The sequence below is a fragment of the Pseudonaja textilis genome, chromosome 5 (assembly GCF_049901715.1).
Source record: "Pseudonaja textilis isolate UNSWEBS1 chromosome 5, rPseTex1.2, whole genome shotgun sequence".
Classification (NCBI taxonomy): Eukaryota; Metazoa; Chordata; class Lepidosauria; order Squamata; family Elapidae; genus Pseudonaja; species Pseudonaja textilis.
The window spans coordinates 71,707,126-71,731,313 of record NC_141994.1 but is presented as its reverse complement, the minus strand read 5'-3'; the positions used below and the strand labels follow the sequence as shown (position 1 = coordinate 71,731,313).

The window sequence follows — 24,188 nt, the reverse complement described above, 5'->3', positions numbered from 1 at the left end:
CTCTCCTTCCCTCCCTCACTCCATCATCTATCTCTGTGCTATGCCTGCCTGCCTGCCTGCCTGCCTGCCTGCCTGCCTGCCTGCCGATCTATCTATCTATCTATCTATCTATCTATCTATCTATCTATCTATCTATCTATCTATCTATCTATCTATCTATCTATCTATCTATCTATCTATCTATCTATCCAATCCTCCAGCCTTCATCTGTCTCCCTCTCTCCCTCTCTCCTTCCCACCCTCCTTCCATTATCTCTGTCTGTGTGTCTGTCTATCCAGCCAGCCAGCCAGCCAGCCTTCATCTCCCTCCCTCCCTCCCTCCTCCATCACTTATCTCTGTGCTGTCTTGTCTATCTATCTATCTATCTATCTATCTATCTATCTATCTATCTATCTATCTATCTATCTATCTATCTATCTATCTATCTATCTATCTATCTATCTATCTATCTATCTATCTATCTATCTATCTATCTATCTATCTATCTATCTATCTATCTATCTATCTATCATCTATCTATCTATCTATCTATCTATCTATCTATCTATCTATCTATCTATCTATCTATCTATCTATCTATCTATCTATCTATCCATCCATCTATCTATCTATCCATCTATCTATCTATCTATCTATCTATCTATCTATCTATCTATCTATCTATCTATCTATCTATCTATCTATCTATCATCACTTCTATCATCCCTATCTCCAACTCTCTCCCCCAAACTTTCTCTCTTTCTCTGTCTTCTCTAACTCCACCTCTGTCTTTTCCCACATTTTGGTCTCCTGAAAGCACAAACCCCCCGCAGTCTTCTCTGCAGTCTGAGACAGAGACCTTTTGTGAGGGAGGGGATCCTTCCTGGGTCTCTTTCTCCCCACCGTTATGCAGCTGAGGGCTTGGCCCTCTCTTATCTCACCCTTCTTCCCTAGGCAGCAGCTTTTTCCCCAAGGTCAGCCTCACATACCTATTAATATTATGAAATGCCTGAGCTAAGGGAGGCCAGCGGGCCTCTTCTATGTCTTGTTGCCGCTGTGTAGAAGGATAGCAGCAAAGCAAGGAGCAATTTCAGGAAGGAAAATGGAAAGTCAGATCTGGACCACAGTCTGAAGTTCTTAGCAGAGCCTTTTCTAAACCCTTTTTCCAACCTTAATTATTTTTGCTGGTTTATGTGAAAGCAAAAAGCAAATCCTTTTCGTGTAGGATGTATGGGATCGATCTAACCTAAAGTACGTTTGAAAGCTTCTCCTTGGTGCGCGTGTCTTTCCCGAAAGGGAAAATACTAGGTATTTAATAATATATGTGGGTCGTCCTCAAGTTATGACTGCACTTGACACCAGAATTTTGGTTGCTAAGCAAGCCGGTTGTTAAATGAGTCGCACCCAATTTTATGACCTTTTTTTTTTTTTGCCACGGTGGTTAAACGAAGCATTGCCACTAACTTAATCAATCATGCGGATGTTGTGAAATCTTTCCGCAATATGCTAATCTGTAGCCACAGGGACAGCCAGTCCTTGCTTAAGGACAGTCATTGAGATTGGCAACTCGATCCCTAAGTGGCACAGGAATAAAGTATGACATAAATAAATAAAGAGAGAAAGAGAGAGAGAGAGAGAGAGAGAGAGAAAGAAAGAAAGAGAGACAGACAGAAAGAAAGAAAGAAAAGAAAGAAAGAAAGAAAGAAAGAAAGAAAGAAAGAAAGAAAGAAAGAAAGAAAGAAAGAAAGAAAGAAGGAAGGAAGGAAGGAAGGAAGGAAGGAAGGAAGGAAGGAAGAAGGAAGGAAGGAAGGATGGATAGTGGTGATTTACAAGAGCAATTTTGGCACTTCTGGTTACTGTCATTAAGTGAAACCTGCATGGAGGTTAATGGGACATAATGCAGGCCCTACTTGCAACCTTGTAAATGCAAGCTGGTTGCCAAGTGCCCAAATTTTGATCCTGTAATCCAGTGGTGGATTTTTTACTATCAGTTCTGTGGGTGTGGCTTGGTGGGCGTGGCAGGGGAAGGATATACTGCAAAATCCCCTATTCCCTCCCCACCCCACTAACCTGCTTTCCAGCTCCGTTCTCCTGTGCAGGGCAACCAAAGAAGACCCAGCCGATCAGCTGGGACTCAGTGGGAGGCGGGGAAGGGATGGGGTTGGCGGGGCCATTCGGAGGTGGGATTGGCCGGTTCTCCAGAAGTGGTCAGAACCAGCCGAATACCACCTCTGCCGTGATCGTGGGGCTTCCGTGACGTTTGTTAAGTCACTTATTTTGACTTCTGTTGTCACTTCGGTCTCTAAACAAATGGGAACTCCCTGCACATGTGAAGATGAAAACCCTGTGATTGTTGCTTCGACTTAGATTCCACTTCTGGACTTTGTCCTCAAGACAATTAAAAAAATAATAATGAAATCTTGACTTTGGGCTTTGCTGATTAAATCACTCTGTCATTAGAGCAATGACTCATACTTGTTAAGCTGGTAAAGTAAAAAGTTGAGACTGTAATTTAATTTGTTTCTTTATTGCACCGAAAAAAAAGTTTTATGCTAATGCTTTTTTCATCTCTTCCCACTGCATTTCCCTTCTCTTTCTCTCCTCTTTCTCCTCCTCCTCTTTCTCCTTTCTTCTTTCTCCTCCTCCTCCTCCTCTTCTTCTTCTTCTCCCTCCCCCTCCCCTCTTTCCTCCTCTTCCTCTTCCTCCTCCTTCTATTCCTCCTCCTCCTATTCTTCTTCCTCTCCTTCTCCTCCTCTCTCCCTCCCCCTCTTTCTTCCTCCTCCTCCTCCTCCCTCCCCTCCTCCTCCTCTTCCTTCCCTTCTCCTCCTCCTCTTCCTCCTCCTCCTCCTCCTCCTATTCTTCTTCCTCTTCCACCTCCTCCTCCTCCTCCCCTCTTTCTTCCTCCTCCTCCTCCCTCCCCTTTCCTCCTCCTCTTCCTTCTCCTTCTCCTCCCTCTCTCCTCCTTCTATTCCTCCTCCTCCTATTCTTCTTCCTCTTCCACCTCCTCCTCCTCTCTCCCCTCCCCCTCTTTCATCCTCTTCTTCCTCCTCTTCCTCCTCCTCCTTCTCTTCTTCCTCCTCCTCTTCCTCCTCCTCTATTCCTCCTCCTCCTATTCTTCTTCCTCTTCCACCTCCTCCTCCTCTCTCCCCCTCCCCCTTTTTCTTCCTCCTCCTCTTCCTCCTCTTCTTCCTCCTCCTGCTGCCATATCCATCATTGAACGTTGGCCGTAACTAAATTTATTTCCACCTGTATTGAATATCATGTCAAATTTGAAAAAAAAAAAAGAAGAGAAAAGAAAATACCGTGATATTCCAGGGAACTTCCTTGAACTCATTCCTTGGTTTTTTTTTGTTTTTGTTTACTTCTCCAGATCCGCATCGATGGTCCCATCAAAGGAGCTTTGGAGTATGAAATAGTCCACGTGACCGATTCAGGACTGATCCTGAGGGATATGGCTTTTTCGGTGGATCACAAGCACCTGTACCTCATGTCAGAGAAGCAGGTAAGCTCTCTGGCTTTTCCTGATCTGGTTTCATTCGCGAGAGCAACGTCGGTCGCATTTCTTAGATGGAGAGAGAACTTGCGTCTTGTCGGAGTGCAGGGAGACAGCCGATGAGTATCACACAGGTGGTCCTCAACGTACGACCACAGTGAGCCCAAACCTTACGTGGCTAGGCGAGACATTTGTTGAGCAAGTGTTGCCCCATTTTACGACCTTTCTTGCCACCGTTGCTAAGTGAATCGCCGCAGTGGATATGTTTGTAAACCAGTTGTTAAGTGAATCTGGCTTCCCCAATGATTTGGCTTGTCAGAAGGTCGCCAAAGGGGGATCACGTGAACCCCCGTCATAAATATGAGTCAGTTGCCAAGCGCCTGAATTTTAATTACATGACCACGGAGATGCTTCAAAGGTTGTTAAGTGTGAAAAATATTCCTAGGTTCTTTATTTCAGGGCCATCGTAACTTTCGAATGGTCACTAAATGAACCGTTGTAAGTTTGAGGACTACCTGCTTAACCTAAGTGTCAGGATTCCAGCAGTTACCCCAATTAAATCATGAGTCTCAAGCAAAACTTCAAAAGGATTTATTGGGTGTTAACATGCCAGCACTGCCTGGGTGTAGCCGACTCTGAGACACATCATTGATTGTCACCCTTGACCCTGGTTTTTCCCCACCCCCTGGGTGTAGCATAATTCATATTCTCCAATGGGACACATCCATAGCCCAGAGTCCTCAATCATGCTCTCCAGTTAAATATTTGCACGGCAGAAACTTCAGTCACCTAGTTACTATCTTTGAAAACATTTATGGAATGCGGTTTTGGAATCAGGCTTCCCTGGTTGACTTTGCTTGTTGGACGGTCGCAAAAGGGGATCATGTGATCCCGGGATATTGCAGCCGTCATATATAGGAATCGGTGACCAAGCGTCTGAATTTGGATCGCGTGAGCATTGAGGGGGGGGACACTGCGACGGGTGTCGGTGTGAAACATGGTCATCGGTCATTTCCTTCGGTGCTTTGAACCATCACAAAATGTACCGTTGTAAGTTGAGGACTACCTGTATTGACCATTTACGGTTTGATTTTTCTGGACTTTAGCTGTATTCATGCCTTTTGGTTGCCATATTTTACTGTTCTTAGTCCGTTTGATGGAATCCTGTGGAGGGCATAACCCTATAAGTAAGAACTCAGACGCGAGGGCTTTACAAAACATTTTGGACTAAAAACTTTCGGGTTCAAACACTCCATGTTGTCAATGTCCAGGCAAAGCAACAAATCACAACTGTCCAGAGTAATCTACCGGTTCGAACCGGTTTTATAGAACCGGTTATTATTATTCTGTGCAGTTCGGAGAACCGGCAAATCATGCCCCTGACTGGCTCTGCCCCTCTCCCTCCCTGCCCAGTTGGTCCTTATCATGCATGTGCAACATGGCAGACTGTGTTCTCCCCACCCAGTCATTCCTTAAGATATTTATTTCCCCACCACCACCATTTCCTGGGGATTGGCCTAAAGTCCCCCAGGCAGCTTTCATGCCTAAAGTGGGGCTAGAACTCACCGTCTCCTGGTTTTAGCCATGTGCCTTGACCGCTAGACCAAACTGGCTCTAAAATGCTCTCGATGCATGCATCATATGCGTGAGGACATCAGAGGGTATCAATTGTCTTCCTCCTCCCCCTCCCTCCCACTTAGGGACACCTATGTTACCGCTTTCTCCTCCGCGTTTCTCCGCTTCCTTTCTCCCTACCTTCTGCTAAACCCACCTGATCTTGTCTTGGGAGATTGGATTCCTCCATCTTTGGCCTTCAGGAGTCTCCTCCTTTGCGTCCTCAAAGCCCCCTTTTATTCCCCCCTTTTTTTCCTCAGCCTGTGGTGGATGTCCATCCATCAAACACAAGATGTCAAAAAAAGGGGCTTAGGATTTCATTCATTCGTCTTCATTAGCGGTGAAGCCCAAAGACATAACTCAATAATTCAGGGGGCAGCAGTGACAAAGGACAGACGGATTCAAGTTCGCTTTTCCTTTTTTCCCCCTTTCTCTTTCTTTTTTTGTCTGCATTTTACATAAATGGCAGTTTTATGCCTGCACACCCCTTCTCCCTGTCACCCGTGATCCATCTTTTTTCAGCCTAAGTATTTGATTGGTCTTCGTTCTGGCTCCCCCATCTTGCAGGACATTGGCCTGCAGCAAGGGGGCAGAAATGCTATGAGATTGAAGGAGGCGCCAGGATAGGTGACCACCAATGTAGTCTACACCCCCCAAAAGTGGATAGAGGCTGGGAGGCAGTGAGTAGAGTTGAGGTAGCTGTCATGCCCCTGTCGGAGTCTGAATCCGAGGAGGAAGATGAACAGCGGACAGGGAGTGGGAGTGTGGCTCCATTGGCTGTGGAGGAAACTGGGGAAGGGCAAAGTCCAGCTGGGCAGAGCAGGGGAGAGGTAGAACAAGGGAGAGAGAATTCAAAGGAAGACCCAGGCCCACCCTCTCTTCATCCTATGGCACGCAGGGAGGAACGGAGAAGGGAGCAACATGGGTTGCATGGCTTACGGGGAAGGAAAGGGCCCTGATTCCCTTCATTAGCCACACCTGGGAACAAGAGTTTAAAAGAGATGCACGCTGAGTGTGGCAGCTGCTGGGAGCAACTGTGAGTTTATCTTGTGTTGACTTTAGTTATCTGTGTTCCTGGTGTCTTCCCACCAGGAGTGGGAAGTATGGACTAATTGCCATGCTTTCATGTCTGGAATCCTTGCTCCTGCCCTGCTGGGCTAATTACCTCATTTTTGCCTTGATTGGACTTATAGTTACAGTTTCTGGTGTGGTTTCTCAAATGGCCATAAGATGGAGCCAGAAGCCTGGTTTATCTTAGGCCTTAGTCTCAGAAGAGAGTGGGAGTGTATCTCTGTTTCCTTCTGTTGGAAACTATTGCCGTTCCTCCATTTCTTCTAATTGACTGATATTACTGGATTTAATGTAAGTCTGTTACTGAACTGTTTTTTTGACACTGGACTTTGATATTTGGATTATCCCTGGATTGAAAACTGACTGATTTAACTTGTGAATGACTTTGGATTGCTTATTTTGGACTTTGCTTAACGTTTCTGGAAGTCAAAACCTACATTTACTGTACAATGTATCTGTGTGCTGTATGTGTATTATTCAAACACTCCTCTCGAATACGTCTCCCTGTATGCGCTCATTCTCCTAACGGGGAATTACCTCAACAACCATGTTTTGGACTTGATTTTCTGCAGCCAAAGGCTGTTCCTGGGAGAGTTTTTCTCCAGCCAGAAGGTAACCAGGACATTGGGGTCAAAGTTGGAGCTAACGAAGGGACTCCTACTGATCATCTGACCCTGTTGCCTTTGTGCCACGCCCCTTTGGGTCATCACAGTAGCCCACCCAAAGGTTTGGGACTATGGCGAGCATCCGGCAAACATTGTGAAAAATGAAGGTGAAAAATAAGTGTTTAGATAATGGAAGCCTTTCAGAAGACCAGTGAAGATCAGTTATCATCCAAGTGGAAAGAATCAAATAGAGCTGGAAGGTTCCTTGGAGGTCTTCTAGTCCAACCCCCCCTGCTCAAGCAGGAGAACCTATAGCATTTCAGTTAAATGACTGTCTAGTCTCTTGCGCTAAATTGTGCTTATAAGTTGAACACTGTCCATATTCTGTTTACAATCTCAGAGAGAAAATGGGCTAGAAGAGAGGGCTGAGGTGCAAGAGATTCCTCCTATAGGAAATTTATTTATTCCTCCCACCACCACAAGAGCCTGCATTACACCCCTGTGTAAAATGTTTAAGGTCACTTCTAGCAGATGTTTTGACATTTCCAAGTTTCTCCCCCACACCTCGCAAACCTGCACCCAGGGCTCAAAGCTCAGCAGGCTATCATGGTTGAGCTGTGGATATTGTTGACCTTAAAATGTATGCTGCAAAGTAAATGACTCTTGAATGCAACCAGATCCCGTTGCAATTTGGCCAGCCTTTTCTCCTGTGCTATTACTGGGCACAGACTGCAGCTTACCAGCTCTGCTTCGCTGCCAAGAGCCAGCAGCCACGTCCCTGATGAAGTGTGAAAGGGAATAGCGTGCAACCATTCTTCAACCGGAAAGCTGTGATAGAAGAGGATATGTGTAGCTCAGGATTGAATTGTGGGGTTAGGGTTTGTGGGTATTTCATGATCCAACTAGGTGTGATGATCCAAAGGGGCGTGACACAAAAGCAACAAAGTCACAAAAAGTAGGTAAAGTCCCTTTAATTCCTCCAACTTGGCCCCCAAAGTCCAGATATCATCGGCTGGAGAAAAAAAACTCTCCCAAGAACAGTCTTTAAAGGGAAGAAATTCAGTCCAAACCCAAAGTACATATAAATTATAAATAAAAACCAATACAAACCACGCTGCAGCAATTAACGAGACAGGGCAAGATAAGGAATTGCAGACTTCAAAAGATAATGAAACACACACAGTTGGGAGGACGCCAGAACCCAGATAAGATGCGACAAACCCAAATAATTCATGCTTTGCTTCCAGCAACTTTGCTGTGCGTAGCTTGCCTTTTTAAACAATTTTTCCAGCTGCAGCCAGTGAAGGGGATCAGGGCCCTTTCCTCCCCGTAAACCATGCAACTCACATTGTCCCTTATCCGTTCTTCCCTGCATACCCTAGGATAAAGAAGGGGTGGGCCCGGGTCTTCCTCCGAATGCCCAGCCGGACTGTGCCCTTCCCCAGTTTCTTCCACATCCATTGGAGCCAAACTCCCACTCCCTGTCGGCTGTTCCACCTCTCCCTCGGTAATGTCACCAGTGCTAGAAGAGAGTGTGATTTGGGAGGAGGAGGGTGTTCCTTCAGTGGTGGGATTCAAATTTTTTTTTACTACTGGTTCTGTGGGCGTGGCTTGGTGGGCGTGGCAGGGGAAGGATATTATAAAATCTCCAGTCGGAGATGGGATTTGCCGGTTCTCCGAACTACTCCAAATTTCCGCTACCGATTCTTCAGAACTGGTCAGAACTGCTGAATACCCACCTCTGGGTTCCTTGGTGTTATCTGAGCTTGGTGGTTTTCTTGCAGACCTTTCAGGATCCAACTAGGTAACCTCATCGGTGCTCGAAGTGGTCTGTGAAGTGGAGGAGGAGGAGGAGGAGGAAGAGAAGGGGAAGAGGAAAAGCAAGAGGAAGTAGGGCAGAGGAAGGAAGGGAAGGGAAGAAAGGAGAAGGAGAAAGAGAAGGAGAAGAACTGTGGAGTCCTTGGTGCTCTCTGCCCTTGGTCGTTTTCTGGCAGATTTTTCATGACCCAACTAGGTAGTGTCATCAGTGCTCGAAGGGAGTTGGGATTGCTCTCTGTTTATTTACAAGTGGCTTGCTCTATCAGTAAGGGTGGGAGTAATGTTTTTCTCCATGGTAGTTCCTTGTTCTGGTTCCTGTTGCCTGCTTGATTATTTGTCTGGGGTTAACCCCTGCTTATCTGGGGGACCCACCTAGATAACATCTTCATTGCTCGAAGCGAGTGGAATTTGTTTTCTGTTTATATACAAGGGGTTTGTCCCGTCAGTGTGGTTGCAAGTATTTTTTTTTTCCCCTCCCTGATAATTCCTTGATTGAGTTCTTCGTGATTGCTTGATCGTTTGTCTGGTGTTAATCCTTGCTTATCTCTGTGTTAACTAACGGCAAGTGCCTGTTCCGGCCTTTTTGCTTCTTTTTGAGCTCAGCTGGCTGAGGAATTCTGGGAGTTGTAGTCCATCTATCTGAAGGTTCCCAAGGTTGAGAAGCAGCGCTAGTACACAAGGTTCATCCAGGGAAAATGGGACGAAAATGACCTCGTGTCCTCCCCGTCCCCTCCCTCAATCCGCTACACCCTTCTCCTTTCTTAAATAAGGATCGGCGGCCGCCTTCCCGCTCTCCATCCCGTCTTCGCTTTGGACCCTTAATTGGATTTGGCAGTGGCAAATTGCTGGGGGCTTCCCGCTCCTCCCGCTTAGGAAAATGTGCAGCTGATTGCTTGGCTGACCCCGTCTGACCCCCTGAATTTGGACGGCAACCTGGCCCCCTCGGAATAATAAACTCATATAATTACCAGAGGAAACCACTTGTGATGGAGATGGGTGTGGAGGGGACGAATCGATTGGAAACGGTGGTCCGCTGGCTTTGAGATCAGCTTTTGCATGGAGGAGGCTAATGAGATCGGCCTGTTTTTGCTATTCTCCCCATCCGCTTTTTTTCCCTCTCTCTCCCTCTGAACGCTGGAATTTTGCTTCCCCTAAAGATCAAAAACCTCTTTGGAAGTCAGGGCTCGGAGGGAGCCTTGGAGCCATGGGGTTGCAGGTTTTTGAAATCCAGGCCCATTCACCCCTATTCCACAATAGTGGACAGACAGATGGAGAGGTTTTTATATTCTAGATCCAGCTTTGGTATCAAGGGCTCGTCTTGTCGTCTTGTGCAGCAATCAAAGTCTCCTTTTATGCAAAGAACTGAGCGAAGGCATTAAGCCAAGGCGGGGATTTTTAACCGCGTGTTTTGTTGGAATGAATGGCAGGTGGTCGTAGAATTGTAGAATAGGATAGAAGCTGCCCAGTCACCTTAGAGAGCAGCATTATAGAAATTCAAGAGAAAGGAAGGAAGGAAGGAAGGAAGGAAGGAAGGAAGGAAGGAAGGAAGGAAGGAAGGAAGGAAGGAGGAAAAGAAAGAAAAGAAATTTAAAAAGAGGCAGGAAGGAAGGAGATAAAAGGAAGGAAGGTAGGAAGGAAGGATTAAGGAAGGAAGGAGGAAGGAGGGAAGAAGAGGAAAGGAAGGAAGGAAGAGAAAAGGAAGGAAGGAGAGAGGAAAGAAAGAAGGAAAGAAAGAAGAGAAAGAAAAGAAAGAAATTTAAAAAGAGGCAGGAAGGAAGGAGAGAAAAGGAAGGAAGGTAGGAAGGAAGGATTAAGGAAGGAAGGAGGAAGGAGAGAAGAAGAAAAAAGGAAGGAAGGAGAGAGGAAAGAAATAAGGAAAGTAAGAAAAGAAAGGAAAAGAGAAAGAAAGAAAGAAAGAAAGAAAGAAAGAAAGAAAGAAAGAAAGAAAGAAAGAAAGAAAGAAAGAGGGGAGGCAGGAAGGAAGGAGAGAGAAAGAAGGAAGGAAGAGGGAGAAAGGAAGGAAGGAGAGGAGAAGAGGAAAGAAAGAAAGAGAAAGGAAGAAAGAAAAAGAAAGGAAGGAAGGAAGAGGGAAAAGGAAGGAAGGAAAGAAAGAAGAAGAGGAAAGAAAGAAAGAAAGAAAGAAAGAAAGAAAGAAAGAAAGAAAGAAGAAAGAAAGAAAGAAAGAAAGAAAGAAAAGAAAGAAAGAAAGAAGCAGGTAGGCAGGAAGGAAAGAATCATATTGACCTCAACCAGAGGTGGTAATTCAGCAGGTTCTGACTCGTTCTGGAGAACTAGTAGCGGGAATTTGGAGTAGTTTGGAGAACCGGCAAATCCCACCTCCGACTGGAGATTTTACAGCATCCTTCCCCTGCCACGCCCACCAAGCCACGCCCACAGAAGCGGGTAGTAAAATTTTTTTGAATCCTATCACCGACCTATCCTATCAACTTATGACCACAACCCAATTTTATGAACTTTTTTTTTTGCCACGGGTATTAAGTGAATAGTGTTGGGGATGGGCATGGGGGGGTGGAGTTAAGAGAGGCATCAGCCTGGACTCATTACGTTCCCACAATCAGCTTAAGCGGAACTTAACGTGTGGTCCCCATTCTTTGCACCTGACAGTTGCTAAGTGACAGTTGCATTATGGGTAGAAGCACGCCATGAGGAAGAGGTCAGCCGTCACTGCCCTAGGACACCACTACAAAGGTAAATACAGGTCAGTTGCCCAGCGCCCCAATTTCGATCACATGATTTTGAGGAGACTGCCATGACCAACCAGTGCAAGAACCGGTTGTAAGTCCCCTTTTTACAGTCCTTTGTGACTTCAAATAGTCACTAAACGAATGGCTGTCCATCAAGGACGACCTCTGTAGTGGTTGGGTACGTGCAGAATATTCCGGGCTAAAGAAATGATATTTCAGACCGCTGGCATTGGGTTCCTACACGGTACTAAGCCACAAAGAAAACATACATTAGGATTGCTATCATAGTCTGCCAAACTCGGTTTGTGGGTTCGCCCCAGAGTGGCGTGGGGAAAAAAAAAAAACTCTCCCGACCGTTTTCAATCAATGTAATGAAAGAAAAATGGCTTTTGATGTTTCTTGCCAAAGGGGAAAGAAAGAAAGAAAGAAAGAAAGAAAGAAAGAAAGAAAGAAAGAAAGAAAGAAAGAAGGAAGGAAGGAAGGAAGGAAGGAAGGAAGGAAGGAAGGAAGGAAGGAAGGAAGGAAAGAAAGAAAGAAAGAAAGAAAGAAAGAAAGAAAGAAAGAAAGAAAGAAAGAAAGAAAGATTGATTTATGCCTGGAATGAATATTCTTACTTCTATTTAGTTATGAGATGGCAAATTGTACAGGAATGTCTGGGAGGGGGATGGTTGGGTGGAGAGGAACTCAAAGAAGTCAAGGGGTCTGTGGTTGCAAGCGACATTTTTGTGGGTCTAACATAATCTTATTACAAGGCTTAACAAGTTATACAGAGGAAAAAATATACGGAAACCGGTAATAGGCACATGTCCAACAGATTAAAGAGAATCACTGGGGCAATGGAGAAGGTACTGGTATAGAGACCAGGAGACTGGGAGTTCTAGTCCCACCTTAGGCATGAAAGCCAGTTGGGTGACTTTGGGACAATCACCGGGAGATGGTGAGTTCTAGTCCCACCTTATACATGAAAGCCAGTTGGGTGACTTTGGGCCAGTCACCAGAAGATCATAAGGTCTTAAGTCACATTTTTCAGTGCTGTTGTAACTTCAAGCGGTCACTAAATGAACTGCTCTAATAATTAGGATTAATGAATTAATTGAGGATTGGCTGTATTTGAAATGAAAGCTCCGCGCGTTGGACTTCAAGCCGATTTGTGTCTTGTAACACAAACCCTCGATGGGATCAGCTGTTGTAAGTGTCTCAGGTTTGGACCGTGCCCAGTAGCAGGCTTGGGGGGAAGAAGAGGCACGGGCAGAAGGCAAAGTCAGCGAACACCAGCCCACCACTCAACCCTCCATTATCTTAATGCATTCCCCAAATGGACTTGGAAACTCCAGAGTTGCTGTTTGGAGATTAGTTCTACTGAGGTCATAGAATTAAAATTGCATTTGGAGGGTGAGTGGAAATCTCTTGTCTCAGCCATCCAGGCAGTGGTGGGATTCCATTTTTTTTCCCCTACCGCTTTGCTCACTCAAAAAACACCCTCTGTCACCATTTAATGAGGTGAGCTGTTTGGTTTTTTTAGCTCAGCTAAAAGATCAACTGCTTCTTTATTGTTGAATGCCTGTTTGCAAGAATCTCCCCAGATTAACTGCTTCTTTATTGTTGAATGCCTGTTTGCAAGAATCTCCCCAGATTAACTGCTTCTTTATTGTTGAATGCCTGTTTACAAGAATCTCCCAGATCAACTGCTTCTTTATTGTTGAATGCCTGTTTCCAAGAATCTCCCAGATCAACTGCTTTTATTGTTGAATGCCTGTTTGCAAGAATCTCCCCAGATTAACTGCTTCTTTATTGTTGAATGCCTGTTTGCAAGAATCTCCCCAGATTAACTGCTTCTCTATTGTTGAATGCCTGTTTGCAAGAATCTCCCCAGATTAACTGCTTCTTTATTGTTGAATGCCTGTTTGCAAGAATCTCCCCAGATCAACTGCTTCTTTATTGTTGAATGCCTGTTTGCAAGAATCTCCCCAGATTAACTGCTTCTTTATTGTTGAATGCCTGTTTGCAAGAATCTCCCCAGATTAACTGCTTCTCTATTGTTGAATGCCTGTTTGCAAGAATCTCCCCAGATTAACTGCTTCTTTATTGTTGAATGCCTGTTTCCAAGAATCTCCCCAGATCAACTGCTTCTTTATTGTTGAATGCCTGTTTGCAAGAATCTCCCCAGATTAACTGCTTCTTTATTGTTGAATGCCTGTTTGCAAGAATCTCCCCAGATTAACTGCTTCTCTATTGTTGAATGCCTGTTTGCAAGAATCTCCCCAGATTAACTGCTTCTTTATTGTTGAATGCCTGTTTCCAAGAATCTCCCCAGATCAACTGCTTCTTTATTGTTGAATGCCTGTTTGCAAGAATCTCCCCAGATTAACTGCTTCTTTATTGTTGAATGCCTGTTTACAAGAATCTCTCCAGATCAACTGCTTCTTTATTGTTGAATGCTTGTTTACAAGAATCTCCCCAGATCAACTGCTTCTCTATTGTTGAATGCCTGTTTGCAAGAATCTCCCCAGATCAACCGCTTCTTTAATTGTTCAATGCCTATTTACAAGAATTTCACCGGACTGACCACGTTTTCTCGAGACCAGCCAGTTGGAGGCTACAGGAATTCTTGGCGTTGGTGGGAGGAGTATCTGGCCTTTCTTGCTTCCTTCCCTCCAGGGACTCCACGCTTAACAGTTTTTTTTCACTCCTCTCCTCAATTTAGTTGGAGAGTCCACACTTAAGGGTGTACAACCACACTTGGAATCCTGCATCCAGTTCTGATCACCGGAATATAAAAAAATAAATAAATGTCGAGACTCTGGAAAGAGTGCAGAGAAGAGCAACAAAGAAGATTAGGAAGCTGGAGGCTAAAATATGCAAAGAATGGTTACAGGAATTGGTGTGACTAGCCTAAGGAAAAGAAGGACGAAGGGTGGCATGATAGCAGTGTTCCAATATCTCAGGAGTTGCCACAGGGAAGCGGGGTCAATTTATTTTCCAAAAGCACCAGAAGGCAAGACAACAAACAATGGATGGAAACTCACCAAGGAGAGAAGCCACCTAGAACTCAGCAGAAGTTTCCTAATGGTGGGAGCAATCAACCAATGGAAACAACTTGCCTTCAAACGTTGTGGGTGCGACAACACTGGAGGCTCTCGAAAAGAGACAATCATTTGTGTGAAATGGTGTAGGGTCTCCTGTTGGAGCAGAGGGCTGGACTAGTCTAGAAGATCTCTAAGGTCCCTCCCAACGCTATTATTCTAGGTTCTACGGTATGTTTACCATATATGTCTTCTTCTGCGTTGATGGAAGCAAGTTATTGAGCCACTGTGGGACACAATCGCTTTTGCCTGTTGGAAAAACTCAATGTTTTTTTCAGGCCTGTTGTAACCTTGAATGATCCCTAATGGAACTGTCGTAAGTTGAGGATTGCCTGTACTTCTCTGAGAAGCCCACCATACATACTAACTGAATGTGGAGATCTTCAGGTCTTCTCCTCCGAATGCTGTTTAGGAGAGAACGTTGGCCTCTAGATAGTGGGTTGAAGGACACCTCCAAACCCTAGCAACATCTCAAAGATGTAGATGATAGCTTCAGAATAACAGAATAACCCAGTTGGAAGGGACCTGGGAGGTCTTCTAGTCCAGCCCCCTGCTCAAGCAGGAGACCATATACCATTCCAGACAAATGGCTGTCCCATCTCTTCTTGAAAACCTCCAATGATGAAGTGCCCACAACTTCTGGTGGAGAGTCGTTCCACTGGTTAATTGTCCTCACTGTCACGAAATTTCACCTTAGTTCTAGGTTGCTTCTCTCCTTGATGAGTGTCCACCCGTTGCTTCTCGTCCTGCCTTCAGGCGTTTTGGAGAATAGCTTGACTCGCTTTTCTTTGTAGCAGCCCTTCAAATATTGGAATTCGGCTATCATGTCAGCTTCGGTCCTTCTTCTCAGAACAATGACGAGTGTGATGACCCAGAGCGGGATACAAAAGCAACCAAGTCACAAAAATATGTGAAGTCCCTTTAATTCCTTCAACTTGTCTTCCAAGTTCCAATTATCATTGACTGGAGAAAAAAAATTCCCCCAGGAACAGTTGCGAAAAGGAAGAAATTCCGTTCACAATCAAAATACATATAAATTATAATTAGAAACCACACTGAAGCAATTAATGTGACCAAGCAGGATAAGGGCTTGAAGACGTCCACAGATATCGAAAAACACACACTGGGAAGGACGCCAGAACTCAGAATAAGAACTGAAAGACTAGAATTATTCCTCGCTTTGCTTCCAGCACTGGGCCATGCGCAGTTTGTCCTTTCAAACAGTCCTCCCAGCTGCAGCCCATGAAGGGGATCAGGGCCCTTCCCTCCCCCGTAGACCATGCCATTCATGTTTCTCCCTTATCTGCTCCTCCCTGCATGCCCCTAGGATGAAGAGGGGATGGGCCTGGGTCTTCCTCTGAATGCCCAGCCTGCCTGTGCCCTTCCCCGGTTTCCTCCACAACCTCCGGAGCCATACTCCCACTCCCTGTTGACTGTTCCTCCTCTCCCTCGGAGTCAGAGATTCTAACAGGGGTATGACAGTGAGGTGGCCGCTCCTCCTGACTTCCAATCAAAGTCTCCTTGACGTGGTGGAGGGGGAAAAAAAAAGCTTGAAAATGTAACGCTTCTCCCCAACTATTGTTTCTTCTGGGCATTTCTGAGCACCGTTTCTTCAGAACTTGTCAATATGTGCCTGACATCTGAGTAGATAAAGTAACCGCTGCTGAAACCCTCCCGAGTGATTCCTGCTGGTTTTTCAACATATTCTTTCTCCCCCAACCCCTTCGGCTCAAATCCACCAAATGGAAGAGATGGGATCAAAGAAGTTCAAAAGGAGGCCCATTTTCCCTCGTGTGGCTTATTGACGGTGCCTTAAGATGAGAGAGAGACAGACAGAGAGACAGGTTCACAAGCCAAATCCATTTTCTGCTTGCATATTTGTAGTTGTTGATATAACACACCAGCCGGGGTGGGATTCAAATTTTTAACAACTGGTTCTGTGGGCGTGGCTTAGGTGGTGGGCGTGGCTTGGTGGTCATGTGACTGGGTGGACATAGCTTGGTGGCCATGTTATTGGCTGTGTGGGGCCAACTCAATATCACATCAAGGCACGCATCTCCTCCCCTGGCCTCTCGTGACTGTGGGGATGCCGCAACAGTTGTAAGTGTGAAAAATGGTCCTAAGTCATTTTTTTCAGTGCCATTGTAACTTTGAATGGTCAGTCCACACAAGCAAAGTACCAGCAAAGGAGGGGGAAAAAAACTCCAGAGATGTTCCTGAGACAGGAAATTTAGTCTTGCCAAGAATGTAAAAAGGGTTAACGGAGAGGCAGTTTCTGTAAGCAACACCAGAATGTTTCCTTCCTGCCTTCCTTACAGGATTAGCCCAGTAATTTTTTCTAACAACCGAGTCTCCGAACTGCTTAGTATGTTAACAACTGGTCCTAGCGAATAGGTGCGAACTGGTAGAATCCCACCCCTGACATCAGCCCGGATCAGAGGTCGCCAACCAGTGGGCCGGGGACCACTGGTGTTCTGTGAGAATGGTGGTCTGCAGAGAAATGTCATCCCCAAAGCACCCCACAAGCAATTAATGTGGAGTGTGAAGGAAGTGTGTTTGTGTTTATTGTCATGGTCACGATGTGCACTGAAGATGGTGTTTGATTTTGTTGTATGTGGTGCAATGACAATAAAGGAATAACTAATCCAGGCTGTACGGGAACACAAGGCTGCACTGCCCCCATGGCCCGTGGGAACACAAGGCTTGCAATCGCTTGCATTGTGGACACGATGAGGAAGTGAAGGGAGCGGGAGGAAGGGTGGAGGGGGGAACTTGTCCCACACGCCTGGCCTGGCCACCGGGCTGCTTCTTTCCGCTTCTTTCTTCTTCTGCTGCTTTTGGCTGCACGCAAGGAAAGCAGCCAAAGTCTTACTTTCTCTTCCCCCAAACTCTGCCAGAAATGAGTCTTTGGGACCCTGCAAGGCCTCCTGTTCCAAGAGACGGCATCGGCAAAGACTCGGAGTTTAGGGCAGAGAAAGAAAGATTTCTGCTGCTCATGAAGGACGTCATGGAAAAAACAGGCAATGGGTGGCAGACAAGCCAACCTGGATCTGACTAGGATTCTTGGCTAATGGACAGCCCCCTACGGGAGGGGGCTTTTAGTTCTGCCTTCCATAAAAACGAGATGAATAGGAAGCAAAGTGCCATTCCGTTGTCCTGCTTTCCCCTTGCTCTAATGGACATGTTGGCATGACTTAAAATGTGGCGATCAAAACTCCCCGAGCATTAATTTTTCATCCCGCAGTAAAAGGAGAGCAAGTAACGGTCTAATATATACGTCTCTCTGCCCTTAGAAGAGGCTGTCCGCCTCTCCTTGCCAAGGGAGGCGGCTATACAATTCGCACCACACGTCCCTCTGTGCCATCGTAAAAACCGCCATAAAAGCTTCCCTCTCATTAATTAAACTCCTTTAACCTGACGTGAGATCCAAGGTTCTTTCTTTGTGCACAGAGTTCCATTTTTTTTTAAAATCGATGCCCATTACCGGATCCCCTTGGATGGAGCCTGTAGCCTTTCGTCCAATTAACGGTGGAGGCTAATTTGGTAGTTTAGAGAACCCTTTGGTGCTTCTAAGTAGGCATTAATGAGAGTAGGCCTGTCCTTCCTTCCTCTTTCTCTCTCTCTCTCTCTTTCTCTCTCTCTCTTTCTCTCCCTTTCTCCCCTCTCTCTTTCTCTCTCTCCCCCTCCCTCTCTTTCTCCCTCCCTGTTTCGCTCTCTCCCTCCCTATCTGTTGCTCTCTCCCTCCCTCTCTCTTTCTCTCTCCCTTTCTCTCTCTTTCTCTCTCTCTCTCCCTCTCTCCCTCCCTATCTGTTGCTCACTCCCTCCCTCCCTCTCTCTCCCTACCTCCCCTCTCTCTCCTCCTCCCTCTTTCTCCCTCCCTCTTTTTCTCTTTCTCTCTCCCTTTCTCCTCTCTCTCTTTCTCTCTCTCCCTCCCTCTCTCCCCCTCCGTTTCTCTCTCTCCCTCCCTATCTGTTGCTCTCTCCCTCCCTCCCTCTATCTCCCTCCCTCTTTCTCTCTCCTCCCTCCATCTGTTTCTCTCTCTCTCTCTCCCCCTCCCTTTTCTCTTTCTCTCCCTCCCTCTCTATGTCTCTCTTTCCCTCCCTCCCTCTCTTTCTCTCTCTCTCCCCTTCTTCTCTCTCTCTCTCCCTCTCTCTCCCCCTTTATAAATTTAAATTCAAGTCTCGAAAAATTGCACTGGTGGTCCTCCATCTTATCATAAATGTAGCAACTTAGTGTTCAAGTCAAGGTCAGGAATATCTAGTGACTTCACTGAGCCATAGGGTAGGATCTTTGATTCCGGCTTAGCAAACCCAGAACATATAGGGCTGGAAGGGACCTTGGAGCAGAGGTGGGTATTCAGCCGGTTCTGACCGGTTCTACAGAACCGGAAGTGGAAATTTTGAGTAGTTTCGGAGAACCGGCAAATCCCACCTCTGACTGGGCCCGCCCGCCCCATCTATTCTCCGCCTCCCGAGTCCCAGTTGATTGGCTGGGTCTCTTCTTTGGTTGCCCTTCACAGGAGAACGGAGCTGGAAAGCAGGTTTGTGGGATGGGGAGGGAATGGGGATTTTGCAGTATATCCTTCCATGGGTCACCAAGCCACGCCCACAGAACCGTGCTAGTAAATTTTTGGGAATCCCACCCCTGCCTTGGATGTTCTTCTAATACAACCCCTGCTCAAGCAGGAGAACCCTATACCATTCCAAACAAATGTCCAATCTCTTCTTGAAGACTCCAGCGTTGGTGCACAACGTCTAGTGGCAAGCCGTTCCACAGATTAATTGTTCTCGCTGTCAGGAAATCCCTCCTTAATTCTAGGTTGCTTCTCTCCTGGATGAGTTTCCATCCCTTGTTTCTTGTCCTGCCTTCAGGTGCTTTGGGGAGTAGCTTGACACACACACACACACACACACACACACACACACACACCATCTCTGTGACAATCCGTGGAAAAGTGCTATCGCATCACCCCTAGCCCTTCTCTTCGTTAGACTAGACATACCCAGTTCCGTCAATCGTTTATCCTATGTTTTAGCCTCTCCTCCCCAAACCGTGTTTATTGCTCTTCTCTGCACTCTTTCTGGAGTCTCAAAACATCTTTTTTTTTTTTTTAACTTTGTGGTGACCAGGACTGGACATAATAGTTCAAGTGTACTCTCACCTGGATTCAAACTAAACCTGGTTTAGGAAGTCAATAAGTGAGGAGCCTGGTTTTGAGCCATGGGTTATGCGGGTTCGTGGATGTTGTATTTAACCAGTTCCTCTAGCCATGTACTGTGTGAGGCTCCTGCAGGACCCAGTTCAAGTGAATCAAGAATATTTGTAGTTCAGGGTTGAAAATGGGGGTCCTTTCTTTGGTTTTCTAGCAGATGTTACATTACTCAAACTAGGTAACGTTAGCAGTGGAAGGAAGGGAGGAGGAGGAGGAGGGAAAGGAGGGGAGAGGGAGAAGGAGGACAGTGGGGGTCCTTGGTACTCTTTGAGCTTGGTGGTTTTTGTTGAGGTAATTCCCCGTTAGGAGAATGAGCGCATACAGGGAGACGTATTTGAGAGGAGTGTTTGAATAATACACATACAGCACACAGATACACTGTACAGTAAATATAGGTTTTGACTTCCAGAAACGTTAAGCAAAGTCCAAAATAAGCAATCCAAAGTCATTCACAAGTTAAATCAGTCAGTTTTCAATCCGGGGATAATCCAAATGTCAAAGTCCAGTGTCAAAAACAGTTCAGTAACAGACTTACATTAAATCCAGTAATATCAGTCAATTAGGAAAAATGGAGCAACGGCAATATTTTCCAACAGAAGGAAACAGAGACACACTCTCTTCTGAGACTAAGACTAAAACAATCCAGGTTTCTGGCTCCATCTTATGGCCGTTTGAGAAACCACACCTAATTACAGTTTTGCATTTTCTTAAAGATAACAGTTTTAAAATGTTTATCCTGGCTTATATATTTCTCACCCAACTAGCTGTTAGGTGACCCATATTCCTAACAGTTTTCTTGCAGACGTTTCATGATCCAACTAGGGAACATCATCAGTGCTGGAAGGGAGTGGGATTTGTGGGATGCAAGGAGGAGGAGGAGGAGGAGGAGGAGGAGGAGGAGGAAGAGGAGGAGGAGAAGGAGGAGGAGGAGGAGGAGGAAGACGATGATGACTGTGAGGGTCCTTGGTGCTTTCTCAGCGTGATTATTTTTTGGCAGCCGTTTCATTACCCAACTAGATAACATCAGCAGCGGTAGAAGGGAGTGGGGTTGGTGATGGAGGAGGAGGAGGAGAACAACAACTATGGGGTCCTTGGTCCTCCCTTGTTTGTTCCCTTGTGGGGGAGAGGAGGAAGAGGAGGAGGAGGGGTGTTCTTGGAGCTTGGTTATTATTATTATTTTTTGCAGCCGTTTCCAATTAGGGAACATCATCAGTGCCAGGAAAGTTTGGGAGGAGGAAGAGGAGGAGGAAGAGAACTGCGAGCTCCTTGGTGCTCTCTGAGCACGGTGGTTTTCTTACAGATGTTTCATTGCCCAAACTGGGTATCATCATCATCATCATCATCGCTAATGATGCCACTTAGTTTAATGAAATTCTTCAAGAATGCTCAGAGCGCCCCGAGGACCCTCCCGTCACAAATTCTCCAGCCAGTTTGAGGAGTGAAGCTGATTTCATGTGACAAGTCAGTGGGATGTGACTTATCAAAGCTAATCGCTCGGTCAGATAGATTGGATCCGAATTATTGATTCCATTTGCAAAGAGGAGCGGTTCGAAGGGAAGACACGGTCAATCTATCTTCTCGTCCTCCCGCTGCTTTCCAAAGGATTGTCAGCTCAACGGCCTTCTGAAATAGGCCACTGTATCCTTTCGCTCGCTTAAGTTTCCATTCTTTGGTTTTGTCTGTTTAGAGAAGGAGTCCATATTTTTTTCCCCCCTACGCAGTTCGATGGATGGAGATCCGTGCTGTAAGGGTGGGTTTAGCAGCGTCTCTGCGCATTGTGCTTCCCGTTGTTCATGATTCAGAAATTAATGCCAAAAAGGGCGTTAAGAGTTGTAAATCTAATCTTACGAAGCTTCTCCTCCAGTAATATTGAATTGCTAACTAGGGCATACAAAACCTTTGCTAGACCGACACTTGAATACAGTTCATCTGTCTGGAATCTGCATCGTATATTTCAGGGATCTCCAACCTTAGCAACTTTAAGACTAGCGGACTTCAACTCCCAGAGTTCCTCAGCCAGCAAAGCTGACTCCCAGAGGAACTCTGGGAGTTGAAGTCCGCTAGTCTTAAAGTTGCCACGGTTGGAGACCCCTGGTATATCGGACATTAATACAATTGATCAAATCCAGAAGTATTTCACAAGAAGAGTACTGCACTCCTCTGCTTGCAACAGAATACCCTATATCACCAGGCTTGAGATTTTGGGCTTAGACAACCTTGAACTACCTCCGCAGATGTCATCAATTAAGGGATAAAGAGCTTATTGAGATCTAGGTAGGTCTGTTCATAAGCAAATTCCCTGCAGCAAGATCTGAACATAAGGTATGATTAGCCCTCAACCACAATAGGAATTGCCCAATAAGACCCTTCATTGCATCAGCAGACCGTGCTTCAACTAAACTTGTCTCAGACAACCTACAGAGCCAGCCATGACCCCTACAATAGTCAATAGAATACATGTTCTTGCACAGGAACAGGAAGCTCAAGTGCAAAGTCCAAGAGAAGGTATAAATACCCACCCCCCACTCTCAATTCCATGTGGTCAGCTGCCCAGAATCATGGATGCTGGGTAGTTCTGCTTCACCATTAAACCCTCTTTCCAAACAGTCTCCAACTGTTCTGAACTAGGTTTCCCAAGATCATGAAGCCAACTTCTCATCATGATTAAACCCCTTTTTGTTTAGGTTAAAGTGAATTCCTCTCCAGTAAAGTCCCGGCAAACTGTCTTTCATGAGATTTCACAACTACAGACCTTTATCAGGCTTGGAGAGTTGCCAGGCCCATAGCTTCCGAACACCACGCTGTACCAGGAGTTACTTGACAAGAAGTCACGAATAAATCTTCACAGTGATTAAATGAACTAATTGTCTCCTGCAAACAACAGTCCCCTTTTGATCCTCTTTATTCCTTATGGGAGGGGCCATTCACCATCCACCTGTGCCTTTACTCCTGAGTTGACTCTTGTTCCTTAGCTGTTCCCTTCGTCTGGCAGCTCTGTGCATGTGCACACTGGGAACAGGCTCCAGCTGTTCTTCTTCCCCACTGATCTCCCACTCCGAAGGCAGCTGATAACTGTCAGACGGCCCTGGCCCCCATCTCTGCCTCCGACACAGAGCCTTCATCAGAGCGTCCCCAGACTCCAGGACTGGCCCAGGTTCCTCCCCAACCTCATCACTGTCCAAGTCTGCTGCCAGCTTCATTGACTGCTGGCAGGCCACAACACAAGCCTCCATTTTGTCTCCAGTGCCTTTCTCCCGGCTTGGATATTTCTTCCAACGAAAGGAAGTATGCCAAGCCTATGTCAGATAGATAGATAGATAAATTTATTGTCATTGTACTCAGAAACCTGAGAACAACGGAATGAGGTGCTCTTTCACAACATACAACTGAACAACACCAAAAGACATATACAAATAACAATTGTAAAACAAATTAAAACAAATAACAGTTAAAAACTGTACAACCAGGATATATATATATATATGTTAAGACCACCAGATTCATAACTCTGCATTTAACCTGATCACAGCACTTGGGTAAAAGCTATGTTTAAATCTACTTGTCCTGGCTTTCAGCACTCTATGTCGGATGTCGGATCACAGCTTGGATTAAAAATGGCATTCCTCCATCTTGCTGGGCTGGCCCCATAAAGGCCAATTGTCCGGAGCCCTTGTGGACGTTCTCCAAACCTCTCTGTACCCAGAGAGGAATCTTGAAGAACGATCCGTTCTCTGCCTCTTGATTCCAGCGCCATTGTCACTTCTGCTGCTCGTAGCGGAAGAGTCTTCGGTTCACCATTTCTTCTCCAGAACTTGGGGCCTCTCTCTGCGTCTTCTCATTAGCAGTCAGCTCTGTGGCGGGTGTCATTCTAATTGCAATCAGCTTTCATTGTTTCTGCTTCTCTCTAGCCAGGCTGTTCAGTGCTTACAGGACTGCTCCGAACAGCTGTCCCCGAGCCTCTCATCTCTGCTTGAAACTCCAGAGGGTCCCATCAATGTAATGGATGTCCTACGAAATTTGGAGAGGTTTAGTTTAGTTCCTCAGAAGGAAAACGGTGAAGGTTGGGAGAATAACCTCTTCCTGTGGTGTCTAATTAGTTAAAAACTCTTCAAGGCCTGGGTTTTTTTTTTATTTCCCAGAGACAGCTGCAGCTCCGCTACCACACAAGTTCTTGCTTGCTTCCAAAGAACGTTGGGGAAAAAGAGAAGTCTATCAAAAATGTTCAGAAGAGCCTCTGAAGGCAGGAGAAGAAGAAACTCATCCAGGAGAGAAGCAACCTAGAACTAAGGAGGCATTTCCGGACAGCCAGGACAATTCATCCGTGGAACAACTTGCCAACAGAAGTTGTAGGTGCTCCAAGACAGCCATTTGTCTTCAGTGCTATAGGGCAGGGGTCTCCAGCCTTGGCAACGTTAAACATTGTGGACTTCAACTCACCGAACTCCAGGAGTCGAAGTCCATAAGTGTTAAAATTGCCACGGTTGGAGACCCCTGCTAGCAGGGGGTTGGACTAGAAGACCTCCAAAAGTCCCTTACAACTCTGTTATTCTGTTATTCCTGACCTTCAGCCATAAAGTCAATGAACGAACAAGCCAACAAATTGCCTCT

At 45.8% G+C, this 24,188-nt stretch overlaps 1 protein-coding gene across 1 annotated transcript in view; it reads left to right on the top strand.

Moving 5' to 3' along the window:
• The window catches only part of PLXNA4 (plexin A4), a 546,538-nt gene that overhangs the window by 287,541 nt on the left and 234,809 nt on the right, over positions 1-24,188 (top strand). The window contains exon 4 of the mRNA XM_087935355.1: positions 3,350-3,481. Within this exon, the coding sequence (XP_087791481.1) occupies positions 3,350-3,481 (132 nt within the window). The remainder of the gene's footprint in view (positions 1-3,349; positions 3,482-24,188) is intronic.